General features: G+C 37.9%; 1 protein-coding gene across 3 annotated transcripts; it reads right to left on the bottom strand.

The window, feature by feature from the left end:
• Positions 1-633: 633 nt before the first annotated feature.
• On the bottom strand, positions 634-17,400 carry LOC109091999 (adenylate cyclase type 2-like). Of its 3 annotated transcripts, none has more exons than XM_042755888.1 (22): positions 17,226-17,400; positions 16,170-16,281; positions 14,679-14,806; positions 14,380-14,538; positions 14,161-14,293; positions 13,876-14,058; positions 13,236-13,276; positions 13,032-13,091; positions 12,297-12,377; positions 12,101-12,170; positions 11,880-11,977; positions 11,664-11,748; positions 11,080-11,217; positions 10,891-10,983; positions 10,409-10,587; positions 9,937-10,048; positions 9,639-9,842; positions 8,231-8,377; positions 7,554-7,658; positions 6,044-6,158; positions 2,119-2,243; positions 634-1,982 (listed from the first exon to the last, which is right to left on the bottom strand). In XM_042755888.1, exons 1-22 carry the CDS (start codon positions 17,342-17,344, stop codon positions 1,836-1,838), a joined length of 2,634 nt encoding a protein of 877 aa, XP_042611822.1. In that variant the 5' UTR covers positions 17,345-17,400; the 3' UTR covers positions 634-1,835. The 3 variants fall into 3 exon arrangements, with proteins under 3 accessions (XP_042611822.1, XP_042611823.1, XP_042611824.1); XM_042755889.1 differs by having other exon boundaries at positions 9,684-9,842; XM_042755890.1 differs by lacking the exon at positions 13,032-13,091.
• Between the last annotated feature and the right edge of the window lie 442 nt (positions 17,401-17,842).

Raw genomic sequence — 17,842 nt, 5'->3', positions numbered from 1 at the left:
CAACACATTTAGAGTTTCCATTAACCATATTCGATGTGCTGTATGTATGTGTGTTTCTCAATAATTATACTTTGTTTTTTGATGACTAATGTCGGTCTTATGGGGTTGTAAAGAGATGAGGATTTGTAAATGAACCATAGTATCACGGGTAGCATTTGTAAAAATTAGAATAAAATACGGAATGGTTTGAAAATTCTAGATTTAACATGAGAGCAGTTGACAGCGGCCTGTTCTCTCTTCTAGTTTCACAAATCCTATCATGCTTTGGGAGAATTATATATAAACCTTAAAGGAAATGAAACCAAGACCTCTGAATGTTGTTGCGTGTCGGCCCTTATGCTTTGATTTAAAGCCAAACTAAAGGTTTTTTGTTGTTGATTACAAGGAATCATGGGTAATTCTAATCGCTTTCATGTTTGGCAATGTCAGATTTATATAACATCAATGAGAAACATTTGCAAATACATTTTAAATGAAAAGTAATATTCCAAGTCTGAGATCTTCAGTAAGTTCTTATCCTTGCAGCACTGGGAAATCATGGTGATTCATGTTTCACAATGATCTCTGGAGATTTTCTACTGTGGTAAGGCAACAAATCATAAATCTGTGATAAATGAACTTGCTATAAACATATAAAGTGTAAAATGGTTTATTCTGTAACAATGCATACAAAACAGAGGAGATGGCAGGCGTTCCTCACAAACACTGCGGTACAGAAAGGCAGTGCAGAATCTCAAACCATGTAAATTCAAAATCACACTCAGAGGGCTGAAAACCCAGAGAGGCCCATAAGATTTTCAATCTCAATTGAACATTTATGCCTATGGCTTCATCACACACTTCCCACTTTCACCAAGCGTTCGCACAGAACAGAAGCAGAGACCGTCGGAGCAAATCCATTTACTGCAATGTAAGCTAAGATGCATGAATACATCCAGTAGCCAATTTACAACTTCAGATGAGTGAAGCCACAGAGCCATTTGGTCAAGATCTAAGACTAAGAAAGGTGATGGGAAAGCGATGAAAGCACACTTTCACTTAGTTAATTGAATTTCAGTCACTGATACTTTTTCCCCAGTATATGTAAACATTTGCTAATAGTTTTCATTTGTAGCACGTTACAAAGCTAAGGAAGGCTCATCTCCAATATTCACAATCTCAACTCAAAGGCAACAGCAAATCAACACCGCTTGTCAATATTTGGCATTCAAAACACTTGGCAGTTGTTTTTAAAGAAAACAAACCAAAAAATAAAATAAAATCATCCACCATTTTGTTGGTCCAAAAGTTGACAGAAAGGTTTATAATAAGATACATATTATTTTAAATAACTGAAGAAATCCTAGATATTTTAACGTCTGCTCATCTGCGATGATGGGTTTGTGTGGGTCACGTGTTCCCTCTGCCTGCAAGCTAAAACCGACCAACCAGCTCAGTCGTCTCAAATCAGTCTAAATCCAGCAGGATCAAGGCCACTGTGACAGCGGTACCCAGAAAGTCTGACAGCAATACCGAGAAGCAGTATTTTCCTTCACCGAGCTCAGTTTCCCATAAGAGGATCGCAAAGTTCAGCTTGTGTTCGTGTGAGATGCGTGTATGTATATGCTGCTGTATGTCTGAGAGTTTCAGTTCTCCAAATGCTGCCAAAACAAACTCCAACATGTTAGAGTTCGAAAGAATGTGCAGTTCTTTAGACTTGCTCTAAAGAAACCAATCCAGTAGCAATAAAACATTCTTAAATGAAAACAAAGAGATCACATATAGGTTCCGGAGTCTGTGTGTGTGTGCGCGTGTGTGTGTGTGTGTATGAAGCTGTCAGCGCAGAGGCTTCAGTCTCAGCTCAGACCGATGCCCTGCTGTTTGCTGGAATCTGTGCACACAAAGAAGGTTTTGAGCTCTCCTTTGCCCTTCACATTGATCAGGCCACGACACTCACATGAATAGCCCAGCTTCTGCAGGACATCAGACGTCTCCTCTGTCACCTGCAACACAAACATGATCACCTTTTTTTCTTTTTTTTTTATAACTTAGCTATTTTGAAAATCTAAAAATGAGAAGAGAATAATGATCATAGTGGATCTAGAGAGGTGAGTACTGTAAGAGTGATTCAGTGCATACCTGTATTTTACCCAGCTCTCCAGTGCTTTCCATCCGGCTGGCCACATTCACAGTGTTTCCCCAGATATCATACTGTGGTTTCCTGGCTCCAATCACCCCAGCAATCACTGGGCCATGGTTTATACCTGCACAAACAAACATGCACAGATCAATGAACAAACTCTGCAAACATGGCATTTATATGATGTTGAAAAAACATTACTCATGCAAAGTACTTCACGAATGACCCAAACTCTGGCCACATGCAGAGATGAGTTCATGAGGAGCAGCATTTTCTGCAGTCTTTTTATTTATTTCAATTAACTTAATAAATCTCACTAAACCATTTGGGCTTTATTTCAGTTAGCCCTAGACGGTTCTGTTTTCAGTCTCAGTGACATCACTCTTTAACCATAATTTTGGCTCACAGAAATAATTGGCATCCACTAACTTGAAGCATTAAGTAGATCGGTAACACTTTAGAATAGGGAACACTTATTCACTATTTACTATGACTTTTCCCTCAATAATTTCCTAATTTGCTGCTTATTAATAGTTAGTAAGGTAGTTGTTAAGTTTAGGTATTGGGTAGGATTAGGGATGTAGAATAAGGCATTAATATGCCCTTAATTAGTACTAATAAATGGCTAATATTCTAGTAATATTCATGCTAATAAGCAACTAGTTAAGTGACCCTCAAATAAAGTATTACCAGTAGATCTAGTACCAGTAGATGAGACTGTAGTACCAGTAGATGAGAATTTGATCCGCAAGTGACTGCTGGAATGTGCTTTTTCTAATAAAGTCTTTTAGATGGGATTTGTGTCTGTTATTATAATTTTTATCAGATCTCTGCCACAGATGGGCGATATGCACTCAGACTCTTAAATGGAGCGTTTATGAAGAATTTCATGGCAGTTCCGAGTGCATCTGTTACCCTGAGCTGCTCAAGATGCCCAAGATCTCTCTTATGAGCTGCCTCTGTTTTCAGTGAGATTTTTAGCTACATCCTGTACATATTGGTTTCATTTTTAACCCTTAATGCAGAAGTAAAAAAGAAATAACTATGCAATACCTGGAGGTAAAGTGTTTTTCATTTTGAGTCTGAGTAAATGCAAGTATTAATTACAGCTGCAAGCAGCAATCAAAGTGCCAAGCACACAACAGCGGTAAAATGAAAAGTTCAGGAACAATCTTTTATTAATCAGTAAAGACCAGGGTTCTCTGACACTGCTCCTGGAGAGCTACCTTACTGCAGACCAAAGGTCCAACCCTGCTTCAACACAACTGTCTGTATTTAAGTAGCCCTGAACACCTTAATTAGCTGGTTCAGGTGTGTTTGATCAGGGTTGAAGCTGAACTATGCAGTATGGTAAATCAAAACCAGTCATAAGATTTTTGGCCAAACCAGTCAAAAGTTATAAGCAAAACGGTCATTTTTTTTTTTTATATTCTTTGACCAGTAGGTAGCACTGTGCCAAAACTACTCGTGTGCCCTCAGGTCCTGCTTGTTATAACACATACCAAGTTTGGTCAGAATCTGCTGAGGCGTTGCAAAGCTATAGTCTCATGTCCTGTTTTGCACAAACTTTTATCAAGTTTGTTAATATGTTTTATGAAAACAGTGTGGTATATCAAAAAGCTTTTGATAACTTTTTGCCAGAATGCTCTGAAGATGATCTGAATTTGGTGAAAATTGGACAAACCATCTAGGATGAGTTTGAAAAACTTTTTGGGAAATTCAAAATTGTGAAAAAGTTTGACCCATAGAAATGTAAATATTGGTATTCATTTGAGCCAAGAAACTTTGTTTTTTGACCTTGTGGTTCAAAATTAATTTGCAGAAAAATTAGTGCAAATGTGGCCTGTTGATGGTGCTAAAGAGTTTAAGTTAGAGTCTCTAAATTTGCTGTGGTTGATGAGACTGTCCTCCTTCTGTGTGCCAAATTTCAGAAATTTACCGTACGCAGTTCTATAAGATAATATTCATAACATTACGTTAATGTTTTTGTCAAATAGCCTACAGCATTTTACTACAAAATTCTAAATGGTCCATGCTCAAAATGGCTGACATAGGAATATTGTTTGATTGGGTATGCCACTCTGAATCTAACTAAATCAATCTTGTGATTTTTGGTCAAACTGTAACAGGTGGTGGCGCTGTGCCAAAACTATGCATGTGCCCTCAGGTCATACTAAGTATAACATACTAAGTTTGGTCAGAATCCGCTAAAGCAGTGGTTTTCAACCTGTGGGCCGCGGCCCCCTAGTGGGTCGTGATGGTATTGAAGGTGGGCCGCCAATTACTATTAAAATAAAAAATAATATTGTTAATATATGTAAAAATGTCTAAGTCATAACATTATAACATCATTTCATATATATAATTAAATAAGCCCGAGTTATTTTCTGTTCATTGCCAGTTCATTCTAGGGCTGTGCGATAGAAATTGTCATAAAATCACGATTTGAGCATGCGTGATTTCTAAATCGCTTTACAGCACGATTTTCCGCGGCCCTGACCTTCCGCAGTATGCCATCCGATCCAATCAGAATGCAACGCGCCTAGCGCGAGAACAGAACAGACCGGGAATATGCCTACGTAACTCCAGGTTCACACACTGTCTGTGATGCGCCTTTTTTCTGAGCCCATGTTAACGGATCAGAGGGTTCACACTGCACGCGGTAAAAAGCTAGAAATAAAAACGTGCGAAAAGAATGAATATTTAGCACATGAGCACAGAGAGAGTTGTGACTGCACAGGACGCAGTTTGAGCGAGAGAAGACACGTTTTAAGTGCGCACATTCTCTCCGAGCGAGAGCAGCGTGTATCTGAGCAAGCGCGTCTGGTTTTGTGACAGAGCAAAGGAAATCTGCGTGCGTGCGGACAGATTCATGCATTATTTTAATGTGCTTTCGCGTTACATTAATGCGCTCTCGCTGCTGCTTCTGCACCGCATACACATACTGTATACGCACTGCAGACGGAGTAGGCCTACGTGTGAACCTGTATAATGTATAACAAATCTATTTCAACACCTGAGGCACCGCTACAATTAATGAGCTCTATGAACAATGTATGGCAAAGAAGAAAAAAAGTCCCTGGACATAGGATTTATTTATTTATATATATATTTTTTTGCCATAAGTCTAGAAATTGTGTTACACCTTTACTATAGTGATTATTTTGACAGCTATGTCTGTTCTAGAGACGTTACAACTTTTTGATAAAGCTCTAATTGGTTTTCTTTTGGAAATATGTTTCAAATTCATCCTGAATGCATTTATGACTGTAAAGCATATCTGTGTGTGTCAAAATTGTGATTAAAATCGAAATCACAAAATTGATCAAAGAAATCGCGATAGTTTTTTTTTTTTTTGTCCATATCGCACAGCCCTAGTTCATTCAATAAATACAGTTAACAGTCTAGCTTCTGAGTACTAAGTTATTAACCCAACAATAGCGGGGTCAGTTAATTTTTTGCAGTGGGCCGCGCAAACATATGTGTTTGGTTGTGTGGGCAGCAAGTTGAAAAAGGTTGGGAACCACTGCGCTAAAGCATTGCAAAGCTATAGTCGTCCATTTTTGCATGAATTTCGTCAAATTTGTTAACGCACTTTACGAGAACAGTTTGGTCTGTCGGAAGTATTTTGATAACTTTTTGCCAGCATTATCTGAAGATGATCACACTGTCTAGAACGAGACTGAAAACTAGATTTTTCTAAAAATTCTAAACTGCGAAAAATCTTAAGTTTAAAGTAACTCAATGAAAATAAGTTTTTGTTTAAGTATGCATTCAACTCTTTGCATACTCTTTCGAAATTTGCTGTAGTTAACACTGAGACTGTCTTCTATCTGTGTGGTGAATTTCATAACTTTCCCACAAACGGTTCTATGGGCTGCCATAGATTTCCAGAGCAGAAAAGATTTCTGTAATCAGACTTACCAACACGAAGCCTGAACGTGTTGAAGGAGTGTCTGTTGATGCCGTCCAGCTTGCCGATCAGAGCGATGGCGAATTCCACCATGTTTCCTATCTGAGCATTCTGCCTCTCACGGTCCTGAGGACACACAACAAAGCTCAGTCAACCAGAGATACGTAAATTATGTGGCTTGAAGGACACTTTTGAAAAATGCAAGGGTCAGAGAATAGAATGAACTGCATTGAAGAAAGGAACATCTCTTTCAATTTGTTCTTAAATGTGCAGTCTCCTATTTTCATCACCTCATTCATCAAGTGCTGGTCAGTCTTTTAATTTTTCATAACAATACAGTCAAGGTGAATTAAAATCTTAAAGCACAAATGTGTTATTAAAATTCATAAATTCTTTCAGCATGTTAACTGCTATGTTCACATGCTCTTATGTAAATCACATTCAAGAAAAGAAATTCACTATAATTTCTGTTAAATCAAGGACATAGCATTGAAATTACATGCAGCGGTGTAGACTTAGAGTGAAATAAGAAGAAATTTATCAGTCTATTTTGCATTAAATTGTGGTAGATTGGTTAATATCAAGCTTTTGAAATTTACAGTCATTTAAGATTTTTGCTACTTAATGGAACACATTTTGAGGTTTAAATATGCTGCAAATGACCTGTTGCTATGCACCAGTCATAACAGCAATCCTGATGCTATACATTTATTAATATAGAACTAACAATGTATCTTTTTTTAATAAGTAACCATTCTAATCAACCACTTAACTGTAATTTACAGATATGTCTACCACCCTGCCTACACTCAAAGAAAGAGGTGTGTTTCAGTGTAACAGAAGTAGATCTTTTTTTTCATATTGTGATTACTGGAGAAAAAAAAATGTAGGGCAGGGGTGAGGATGGAGGCAGATCTGAAAGTGCGCTTGCAGTCAACTGTAAGAAAGGGGCAGAAGTTAATCTGACTAAATGATTGGAGATTTCCAGCATGCTTCATGTGAGCATAAATGAACATTTACAATAAGATCAATAACATGCATTTAAATAATAGATGTGAATTTTCCTTTGAAACATTACATATAATGTGTGGATTGATCAGATTTATGTATTTTATTCACAAAAGTTTTTGCTGTTCATTAAGTTAAACTTCTGCTTTACTAATCCTTGAGCTAAACTTCAGGATATGCAAATAATGTCACTGATTGGTGTAAAGCGACAGACGGCATACTCAAACTGCCTGCTTTCCATTTAGCAGCAAAAATGTGAGATAATAGCTACCAAATGTCAGAAGTATGACAGCAAAAGCTTACAATTTAACACAAAATGAACTGGTTTCTAAACCTACAATTAGCAAGAGAGAGCATTCTGCTTCACTTTTTCTTGAATATTAAATACCTGAGAGGTGAAGACAGTTGAAAAATGAATGCAGTGTAATCGTTTTAAGAATGCATTTATGGAGATTTATGTTTAAATTCCCTTTGCTCTGGATGTTTACATAGTGGTGTGTGGTAGTGCAGTACCTGGCTGCTCTGTTCTGGAGGTCCACTCAGTCCTGCAGCAGACATGTACGTGCTGCCGATGGTTTTAATCTTCTCCACACCACTGAACTTGGGCTTAGACAGCAACTGCAGGTAAGGAGAGGAGGGAAGGGCCAAGTGAATATCAGTGTTTCAGAGCAGTAGAAATCCATGCCATGGTGTTATCTTCTTTCATTAAATGACAGAGATAGAATGAGAGAATAATAAGAAGTAAAAGAAAACGTGGGAAAGCAGCCATACCACACTGAATCTCAGTACTAGCAATACGTGAAGCCTGTATTTAGATCCCTCTGGGTTGCTGCCAGAACTGTTGGCCTGAACATTTTCGTAGTCAGTCAACCCAGGGTTTGTTGTTGTGGTGATCACAACAACAAAGGATGAAGTCCTGGCCCTTTCCCTGCTGACTCCTCAATCCAAAATCAGCTCACACAAAGAAGCAGTTGAAGTGATATGAGTGTTCATTTACACAACGGCTGCCTCATTTCATTACACTACCCCAGTGATAGCTGAGGTGACGCCCTTAGAGTCTATTCATATACAATTATTCATCCATTCATTCAGGGAATGACAGGAGAATAAAGACAGTGGAATAAGCAGATCAGCGAAAAAGCAGCACAAATGCATAGACTTGGAGACATGAGACATGACATCACTCTGACCTCATCAAAGTCGGCGATGATCTCATTGAGGAGCCTCAAACACTCCAGTCCTTCTTTATTTATGTCACACTCAGTGTAGAACTCTTTGAAGTCTGGCACCGAGGCAAACATCACACATACGCAGTCATATGACTTATAGTACAGGTCCTGGAGAAGAGGATCAGAGACACACATGCAGCAAGAGCTCAGTGCTTCTGTGTCGCAATAATTCACATGATCCAACAGAAATAACAAAAAATGGTTTATGACAGGACATTCACAGACTATGCAAGTATATGTGTACAGGTATGTGGCACGATTGATACATGACATATGTGTTTTGTGTAACAAGATGAAAACTGTCACTAAATGGACTCAAAAATCAGAGAGGCACAAGACTGAATGTACCGAGACACCTGATGAGTTGTTTCACAAATAAAATCTGTATATTAGACAGTAAGAAAACAAAATCAAAATCTAATTCTATGCATACTGGGCTATTGTTTAAAGGGTCAGTAATATTTTTTTAAGAAATCAATAGAAAGACATTCAATTCATCAAAGCTGACAGTAAAGACTTACATTGTTACAAAAAATAATAAGATATATTTTTTTAACTTTCTGTTTATCTCCGAATCCTGGAAAAAAAAAAATGTTGAAAAAAATTTATTATAATCGTAAATGTTTTTGGGCACCAAATCTGCATATTAGAATGATTATTGACAAAAATACAAATACAAAAAATCTTACCGATCCCCAAATGGAACCAGCAGTGTGTTAAATTAACATAAAATGATTTCTAGAGAGTGACAAAAAGGAAATAAGACAAAACCATAGCACTTCTACATAATACTATACTAACATTTCTTGAAAAATGCAGATCAGGAAGGAGCAAAAATCTTTGTAAATAAAAACTCACAAATCACAATAATTACTTCAGGCCTCTATTCTAACCTAAAGTTTTGAATCTTTCCTTATTATGGTATGGTTCAGTATGGACTGTGGTAGAAAAGGGTTGAGAGGGTTACTATAAAATACAGTGTGGGAGGTCTGGTATTCTCAGTATTGTGTACATTGTGATCTTACAGTATGATATTGGAATGGTAGTGCATGATATTATTTTGTGTGGTATATGGCAGTGTTTCCCAACCTTTTTTATCTAATGCACTGCCACAGCCCAATCTGTAAGACTCTTACAAACATTAATGTTAGGCACATTATAAAAAGATCTGCAAAACCATGAAATTATTCAAAGTTACTAATTTTAAAGAATTAACATTTGTTTCTGTTTTCTTTCCAAGTCTGGAACCGGCTTAGGTACCCCTGGTTGGGAATCACTGGTATATGTCTGGTCTTGTATGGGAGGCATGAGGTTGTGACATGAGACGTGATATACAGGCTCATCCCACCCATTTGAAGCCGGCTCCTACCTTGTATTTCCAGTTTAGTAAAGAGATAGTGGACAGCAGCCCCACCTCATTCTTTTTGTTCTCGCCCACGAAGAGAGCGGCCACGTGTGCAGGGAGAACATTCTCCAGAAGGAGACGGTTCAGGTTTTCGCACAGCTCGACTTCTTCCTTATCAGCCAGGTTCTTGTTCTTCAACAGGAAGTCCTGACGAAAGCAGTACTCATTCTAGGAGTAAGAGAGAGAGGACAGAGCAAAGATGGGCGTAATTCTCTGTCCTGACAGTACGGCACTGTATGTGTGTGTGGTCTGAAGTGTGTACCTGGCGAGATATGAGCAGCATGGTTAAGAGGAACAGTGTGATGTAGATGCAGCTCATGACCTGTGGGTGCTTCATAAGTCCTGCTTTCCACAGCATCGAACTGTCTTTCACACTACAACAGACAAACGCTGGCCATGATTATACTACAGATGCACCAATATTACAATTCTGGCTAATACTGATCATTATTTCCATGTTAGGGCCAATAAATTGCCAGTACTCAAATTCTGTTTAGTCTAAATAAATGTAAAATAACACACTAAAATCAACTGTTTTAAAAGTCCAATATGAAAAATGGAAATTTTGAAATCTTCTCAAGTTTACCTTTAAGAGTGTTATTCAAACGTTAATAGATTAACTTTAAGTAAGTGTTAAATGATGGCAAAGATAATCTCAATAAACATCAACAATTAAATATGCAATAATACAAATGATATGACAATCGACTGCATGTGTGTTTATGAGAGTGTACCAGCTGTTGTTCGGGTACAGCAGGTAGCTGTAGCTGATGAAGAGATTTTCCTGAGAGTAGCAGATGATGATGTAGGAAATGGCAGAGACGATGAAGAGGAAGGCCATCTTCAGCTCCAAACTCACCCTCAAGAACACGCCACAGGCAATCAATGCCAATATACAATTATATACAGAATACTGGAAAGACAAAATCACACAGAAACCAAACGAGTCATTTTTGTACAGTTTTTTTTTTCCCCAAAAAAATGAATGCAGTGTAAATCAGGGATATGACACATCCTCATTTACACAGATGAGAAATAAATACAGTAAATAATGTAATAAATAATGCAAATAATTTGTTAGGGTTATGATGTGGATTTATAGTTATAGTTATAGTTTATAGATATATATATATATTAGCTAGATATATACAGAAGTATGTCTCCATGTAGCTATCCAATTAAGCGTGTGTGTGTAATTTATGTGCTTGCTACTCACAGGCAAATATGGAAGGCCATTTAGAATAGTTTCAGGAATGCCGCTTTTATTTTGTAGCAGAATGTCGCATAAATTCTCCGGGGTTTTAAAATACTGTGGAGTGAAAGAAAGTTTGATGGGCAAAGATGTTAAGAGGTCAACCTACAACATATACCAACAATATTGTCTTAGCATTAAAAAAAGCATTACAAAGTTGAACATGGCGATGATGACTATGACTGCGGTGGCCACGGTTGCCAATGGGAGGCGCAGAAAAGGTCTCTTAACCACTGCTTCTGAAAGAGCCGAGAGCCACGTACATGATTTTAACTTATCTGGAAACATCCTCTGAAAAATAGAAAAAGAAAAACAAAACAGCTGTTAAAAAAAGAGAGAGCTGGATTTGACCCGAGCAAAAGCTCAAGGTTACGGAATGCCAGAATGTGTTGGAAAAAGCAACAGTGTGTTTGAATGGGGCAGATAGGACACTGGTAGGAACACTGTGTGCATGTCGCAGTATGTATATGTATTTATATTTGTGACACTGTAACAAATGTCAGTCTGTTTTTAGTTATTTCCCATTCCAGTATAAGTCAATGCCAACAATGGACACAGCATATGACATTCTCCACTAACAGCACTGTGCACAGCAACACAGAGGCTCTACATGCTCCAGCATCTATAAAGCCACAGGGGGTGGACCTTTTTTGTGTTAGGCACACAAAAATACCCCAGAACCCATTAGACCAACTGAATGTCTGTGCTAAGGCAAAGGAAGGGAATGGTGGTCTAACCTGTATATGACCTGCAAAACAGATGCACAGAGTCAAAAGTAGAACACACGCCAACACGGCAAACGCCAGCCCCAGCTCTTTACGCCTGTGAGAGAGAGAGAGAGAGACAAAGAAAGAGTCATACACTCTCTGGGCAAATGGTTGTAACATATGAAGACACGTTTAGTATTAAATCAAGTCTGCCTATGTCGTTCAGCTTTTATTCATGACACTTACCGCTGGGTAACAAGCATCTGGATGATGAAGATGCATAAAAAGATGAAGGTGGCACAACCAATGAAGTATTTAAAACTTGGCATCTCTATAGTTCTGTACTGAGAGAATCACACACACACATGCTATTTATTTATTTATATTTTAACATGTGTATGAAACAACAAAAATGCCACAGTCAAAAAACTGAGACAGTCAAGTTAAGCCATTAGTAAAATACCTACCTGCTTTTCCAGATCTCTTTTAGTAAACCACAGCATGAGGCCAGAGGTCTCTTCAGACTTCACCCACTGCCTGTACACACATAGACACACACAAAAACTCTCTTCGTTTTACGTTTTATGCATACTAAATGTGCAACTTAAACCAAGCTTGACTTAATTCCATCAAAAATGATTTAGCATGCTTGTTAAGACTAACTTGCTGGAGCTCAAATCATTGATGGTGGTGGTCATCTTGTCATGAAGTTCTTCGTCAAACTTCGTCTTCTGTGATTTATTCCTACAGAGACAGCAGACACAGATCATAGACACAGAAACACGCTTTGTACCCATAAAGTAACACACACACACAATGCACGTCTATATATGAGCACTGGGATAGGAAAGATGTTCATACATAGCTGTTGTCATGCTGTTACTGAGTTATATTTGACTGCAGCCAGTACAGGGGAAGCTTGGGTGAATATGTGTGAAGTTTATAGTTATAAATGACTTGACTAATTTTGCAGTTAATGCTTTGTGTAGTTAAGGGATCTTAATAGACCGTAAGAGAGAAAATTTAGTTTTGTTGAGAATTGAGAATGTGTGTGTATTTGGATCGTGGCAGGCAGGATGCCGTGTGTTAGTTTAAACCCCTATGAGAGATTGCGAGAGTCCCCTTGCAATGTGCCTCAACATGGCTCAGGAAGGAAAATGCAGTTTCCTCTCTCTCTGTCTCTCTCTCTCTCTCTTTCTTTGCAAGCAGAAACACATACACTTGTCTAAGCCAAACGTACACTGTAATCTGGAAACACACCACAGGTGTTCTGCAGGAGTGCAGCTATGGTCATGCTAACCGTATGTCCAGTTAGCAGTGTCTCACTAAGCGTTTGCATAGTTAGTGTGGAAACTACAGGCCCCATAGAGCTGGCTGAGCCAGTATGGCTCCACTCACTTATATGTGCTCAAGGGAGGAGCAGGTAAAGAGAAGGGCTCCTCAAGAGACTCATCAAAGCTGTCAGAGAGCAACAGTGAGAAAGACAACTTCAGCATCGCTGCTTTAGTCAGCAAGACAAAACCAGAGGCCATACACCTTGTTTTTTTTTTTTCATTGAGGCACACACAAAACAGACAGATTGATGATACAAACACAACTCACCTTTCAGGAATTTTGTTCGGTACTGGTCTAAGAGGGATGTCCTAAAGACAGAGACAAACATGAGCATCGTGCATAGAGTTGCTTTCATCATCAAAACGTTCTGCATACAAAGATCATTTTATTGATGAGATCATACAAGGCATATGGATAGTCCAAATAATTATGTCTATAACAAATAGACTAAATAAGGCATTTCGAACTGTTCAATCCATCACACATAAGTTATTTTATGGTTTCATGAGACTTAGAATATCGCAAACAAAACAAATGGACTTCTTTTATGCTTTTGGTCCTTTAATGAAGCTTGACAGACATGGTCACAATAAAAAAAAAATCCTATATACATTTTGGTTTTGGATGATTATTCAAAATTTCGATGTTTGGTTGTTCACACGGTTTACCACAAAGTCTGATCCACATTTTTCGCAATTACTGTATGGTTTCAGAAACCCTTTTTTTACTATAATTTGCCTTATTAGCCAAAAAAAGGAGCTTTGTATGTCAGACAGTTCGAATAATTTGATAACGAGGCTTTTAAGCACAGCAATTTTATTGACTATTTGGGCTGTCTGTCATTTATCTGTCATGAGGTCAGTTCTGATTTTTGAGCATTTATTCCTTTAATGTGTGTGTCTCTGACCTTGCAGCGACCCTTTCCATTGACCATAGCATCTGTGCTGAATTCCTCTCGGCTCTGCAGATGGGCAAAAGGTTTGACAGCCCCCCACGACTCCAGGAAGCGTGTCATACGCACAGATGCTCGCATCTTCAAACCATCACGAGGCTTGGTGACATTGGGAGCCATCAGTGATGAGTCTTTTGACTAAACACACAAATATAAAAAAAACATCAACATGATCAGATTCACATACAGTGACATATATATATATATATATACTGCTAATGTATGATTTAAATTTTCTACCCGCGGGTCTATAACCAGGTACGTCTTGACGTTAAGCTCTTTAAGGTAGGTGTCTCTCAGGTGACCATTCCCCTCCTCTACCTCATATGCTTTGTTCAAGTGCTTCAGAGTCGCCTCTGTGATGTGAACTCGTCTAATGGAGAAAATATAAATGTAGCATCTCAACATGCAAACAGTATTCTGTATGAAACTTAAGCAGTTCAGTTTTATTGTTCATACCCTGGTAATCCACCTGACTCCATATGATTGGCTAAGGTGACATCATGTGACCACACATCAAACTGCCATTTGCGTAGGCCAATCACACCACAGAGGACATTTCCAGAGTGCACACCTACTCGCATGTTTATATCCACACCTGTTGCCTCACGCACCTGCCTGCAAGTGATGATTAGAAAAATATTCAGCCTGTCATCTGCCTCATACTGTATCTTGGCCAGTGCTAGAAAAAAAACACTATAAGGAGAAATGCTGTGCTAATAATGATTTGCATGTTTTAGAAACATATATAGACTTACTTGATGGCTTCACACATGTCCAGGCCCATCTTAACACAGTTTTTGGCATGATTTGGCAGGGAAACAGGAAGGCCAGACACACAGTAGTAACAGTCACCAAGAATTTTTATCCGCATACACTCATTCTCCTACAGGGGAACACACACAAATACACACTATATGTACAATTCAGAGCACAAGTATCTAATTTGCAAAATCATCAATGATATTTTTGTTCAAGAACCAAACTGACTGAAGATAAGATTGAATTATAACAAATTGAATTATATTATATAATAATAATTTAATCACACACGGTGCCATTCCAAAGTCTGGAGTCGGTTTTAAAAAAGAAATACTTTCATTCAGCAAGGATGCATTACATTAGTGTGTAGAAAGTTAGTGTGAAAAGAGTTCTAAAGTTCCAAAAGATTTCAATTAAATGCTGTTATTTTAGATGATCTGTTCATCGAGAAATCGTGAAAATAATGTACAACAGTTTTCACAAACATATTAAGCAGCACAACTTTTTTCATCATTGGTAAAAATCAGAAATGTTTCTTGAGCACCAAATCAGATTCAGCATATTAGAGTGATTTCTGAAGCATCATCGAAGACACTGAAGACTGAAGTAATGCAGCTTTGCCATCACAGGAATAAATTACATTTTAAAACATTAAAACAGCAAACAGTTATTTTAAATTGTAATGCTATTTCACAATACTACTATTTTTATTTTATTTTTGATCAAATAAATGTTGAGCATAACTGCATAATTACACTGGCGTTCAAAAGTTTGGGATCAGTGGGATGTTTTTTAAAGAAGTCTCTTCCGCTAATCAAGGCTGCGTTTATTTGATCAAAAATACAGAAAAACAGTAATATTGTAAAATATTTTTTACAATTTAAAATAATGATTTTCTATTTTAATTTCACTTTTAAATGCAACTTAATTCTGTGATGCAAAGCTGAATCTTCATCAGCCATTACTCCAGTCTTCAGTGTCACATGATCCTTCAGAAATCTATTCTAATTCTAATATGCTGATTTATTATCAGTGTTGACATTGTTTTGCTGCTCAATATTTTTGATCACTTTATTTTGATCACTTTTCATAAATTTAACACATCCTTGCTGAATAAAAGTATTAATTTCTTTCAAAAAAGAAAAATAAAATGTACTAATCCCAAACTTCTGAATGGTAGTGTATAACGATTTCTATTTTAAATAAATGCTGTTCTTTCTAACATTTACTAAAAAAATTAAAAAATAAAATAAAATCCTGAAAAAAGCATTACAGGTTACAAAAAATATTACCTGTTTCCAACATTGATAATACATCAGCATATTGAAATGATTTCTGAAGGATCATGTGACACTAAAGACTGGAGTAATGACTGATGAAAATTCAGTTCTGCATCACAGAAATAAATAATATTTTAAAGTATGTCCTTTCTGTATTTCTAATCAAATAAATGCCACCTTCATTCATTCATATATAATTATACTTACTTTTGCAATCTGGTCAAATTTCCCAAAAAGTTCATTCAGCATGATCACAAGCTCCTTAGGAGAACAGTCACTGGCCAAACGTGTGAAACCCACAATGTCAGCATATAGGATGCTAGCAGAAAGCAGACAAAAAGAGACATTGTTATGTGTTTTTGTAGGAAATTTTAGAAGTGAAACAAAGGGGAAAAGCATGCTTGCTAGTTTGAATCTCAGGTCAGGTCAAATAGGAAGAGGAGACATTTAGGAGTTGACAGGGGCGCCATAAGGGGGTGGAGGAGGTTAGGACCCGACGATGGAGGGGGCCATCGCGATTTCTACCGAGGGGAACCCATCACCCCCCATCCCCCCAACCCCCCGGAACGTGGGGGCCTGAGTGAATATGCTGTCCAGGGGGCCCAGAAACCATAGTGGCGCCCATGGGAGTTGATATGACTTTGCTGAGTCGTTCTTAATGAAGAGAACAGAAGCAGCTCAGTGTCAGCTGTCTGAACGCCCAGGAACGAATAAAAATTTCATAAACACGGCTCATGGAGGTTAACCTTTAAGACCCAGCTGTTCTCAATGCTGACTACAAAACCAGACACACACATACACACAATCCATGTCATCACACTCCTAATGAACGAGTTCTCAAAGAGAGCAGATCCCATGAATTTCGGCAGGTGAACAGCTCTCTATTGTTTGCTCACACATACAGGTGAGTGAATCTGTGATCTATCTGAGCAGCTGTAAAGGGAGGCAAACAAGCCATGGGTCTGTCTAAATATAAACAGCTGCCTGAGAACCGAGCATTGTGAGTATGGGACAAAGAATATTAATAGATGCATCCCATCCCCCATTGCCACTCTTGGGGTTGATGGGAAATAACACTAATTAAATGAGAGGCCTCATGATGAGCACTCTGAGAGTCAGGACTAACAGACTGACCATTCATTTACGATCAGGACTTGATTAATGAGGAAGGCCTAAATTAGAGCATGGAAAACACAGAACAACACACAAACATCTCCAGATATGTATGACGGGGTATATGTGTGTTTGCACATGAGGTCTTACCTGACGTTCTCATGTCTCTTCACATAAAGACTGTGGAAGTTGTTATCACAGACCATACGCTGCTGTTCCTCTCTATCTTTACACTTGCAGCGCTCCATTATGGCCAACTTCATCTTCATGGAGATGTACACAGGAAGCACTGACTGTAAAAGGTTTTCCTACAGCACAACAAGCACACACACATACACATATTTAAAGATAATGCCAGTGATATATATCCAGTTATGCAAGAAATGTATAAAAAATTTTATCTCTTAACTTAAGTGTCCTATTCTTTCTTAGTCTAACTATTGTATGACTGTAACAGCTTAAGTGTCAACAGGCTATGAGAGATAATGGGAAACTAACAGATTATACTATATAATTCAGAAGAAAGCATTGTGTTTGCTGTGTCTTGTAATGACACTATTGCCCTGTGTGTAAAAATGTTTGTCTCTAAGGTTCAACACTATCACACTGTTTCTGAGATATACTATACTGAACATATACCGTCAGGGAGGTTAACAGACAGTCATTAAACTTTACTCTGCTTTTCACTGTTCTCCCTACATGATTTCACTTCCTCGACAACACTTAAAACAAACCGAGAAACAAAAAGGAAGTTTAAAAAGGACACA

The sequence above is a fragment of the Cyprinus carpio genome, unplaced genomic scaffold (genome assembly GCF_018340385.1).
Source record: "Cyprinus carpio isolate SPL01 unplaced genomic scaffold, ASM1834038v1 S000006753, whole genome shotgun sequence".
Lineage (NCBI taxonomy): Eukaryota > Metazoa > Chordata > Actinopteri > Cypriniformes > Cyprinidae > Cyprinus > Cyprinus carpio.
The sequence above is the reverse complement of the archived record's forward strand: the minus strand, read 5'-3'. Positions and strand labels throughout refer to the sequence as shown.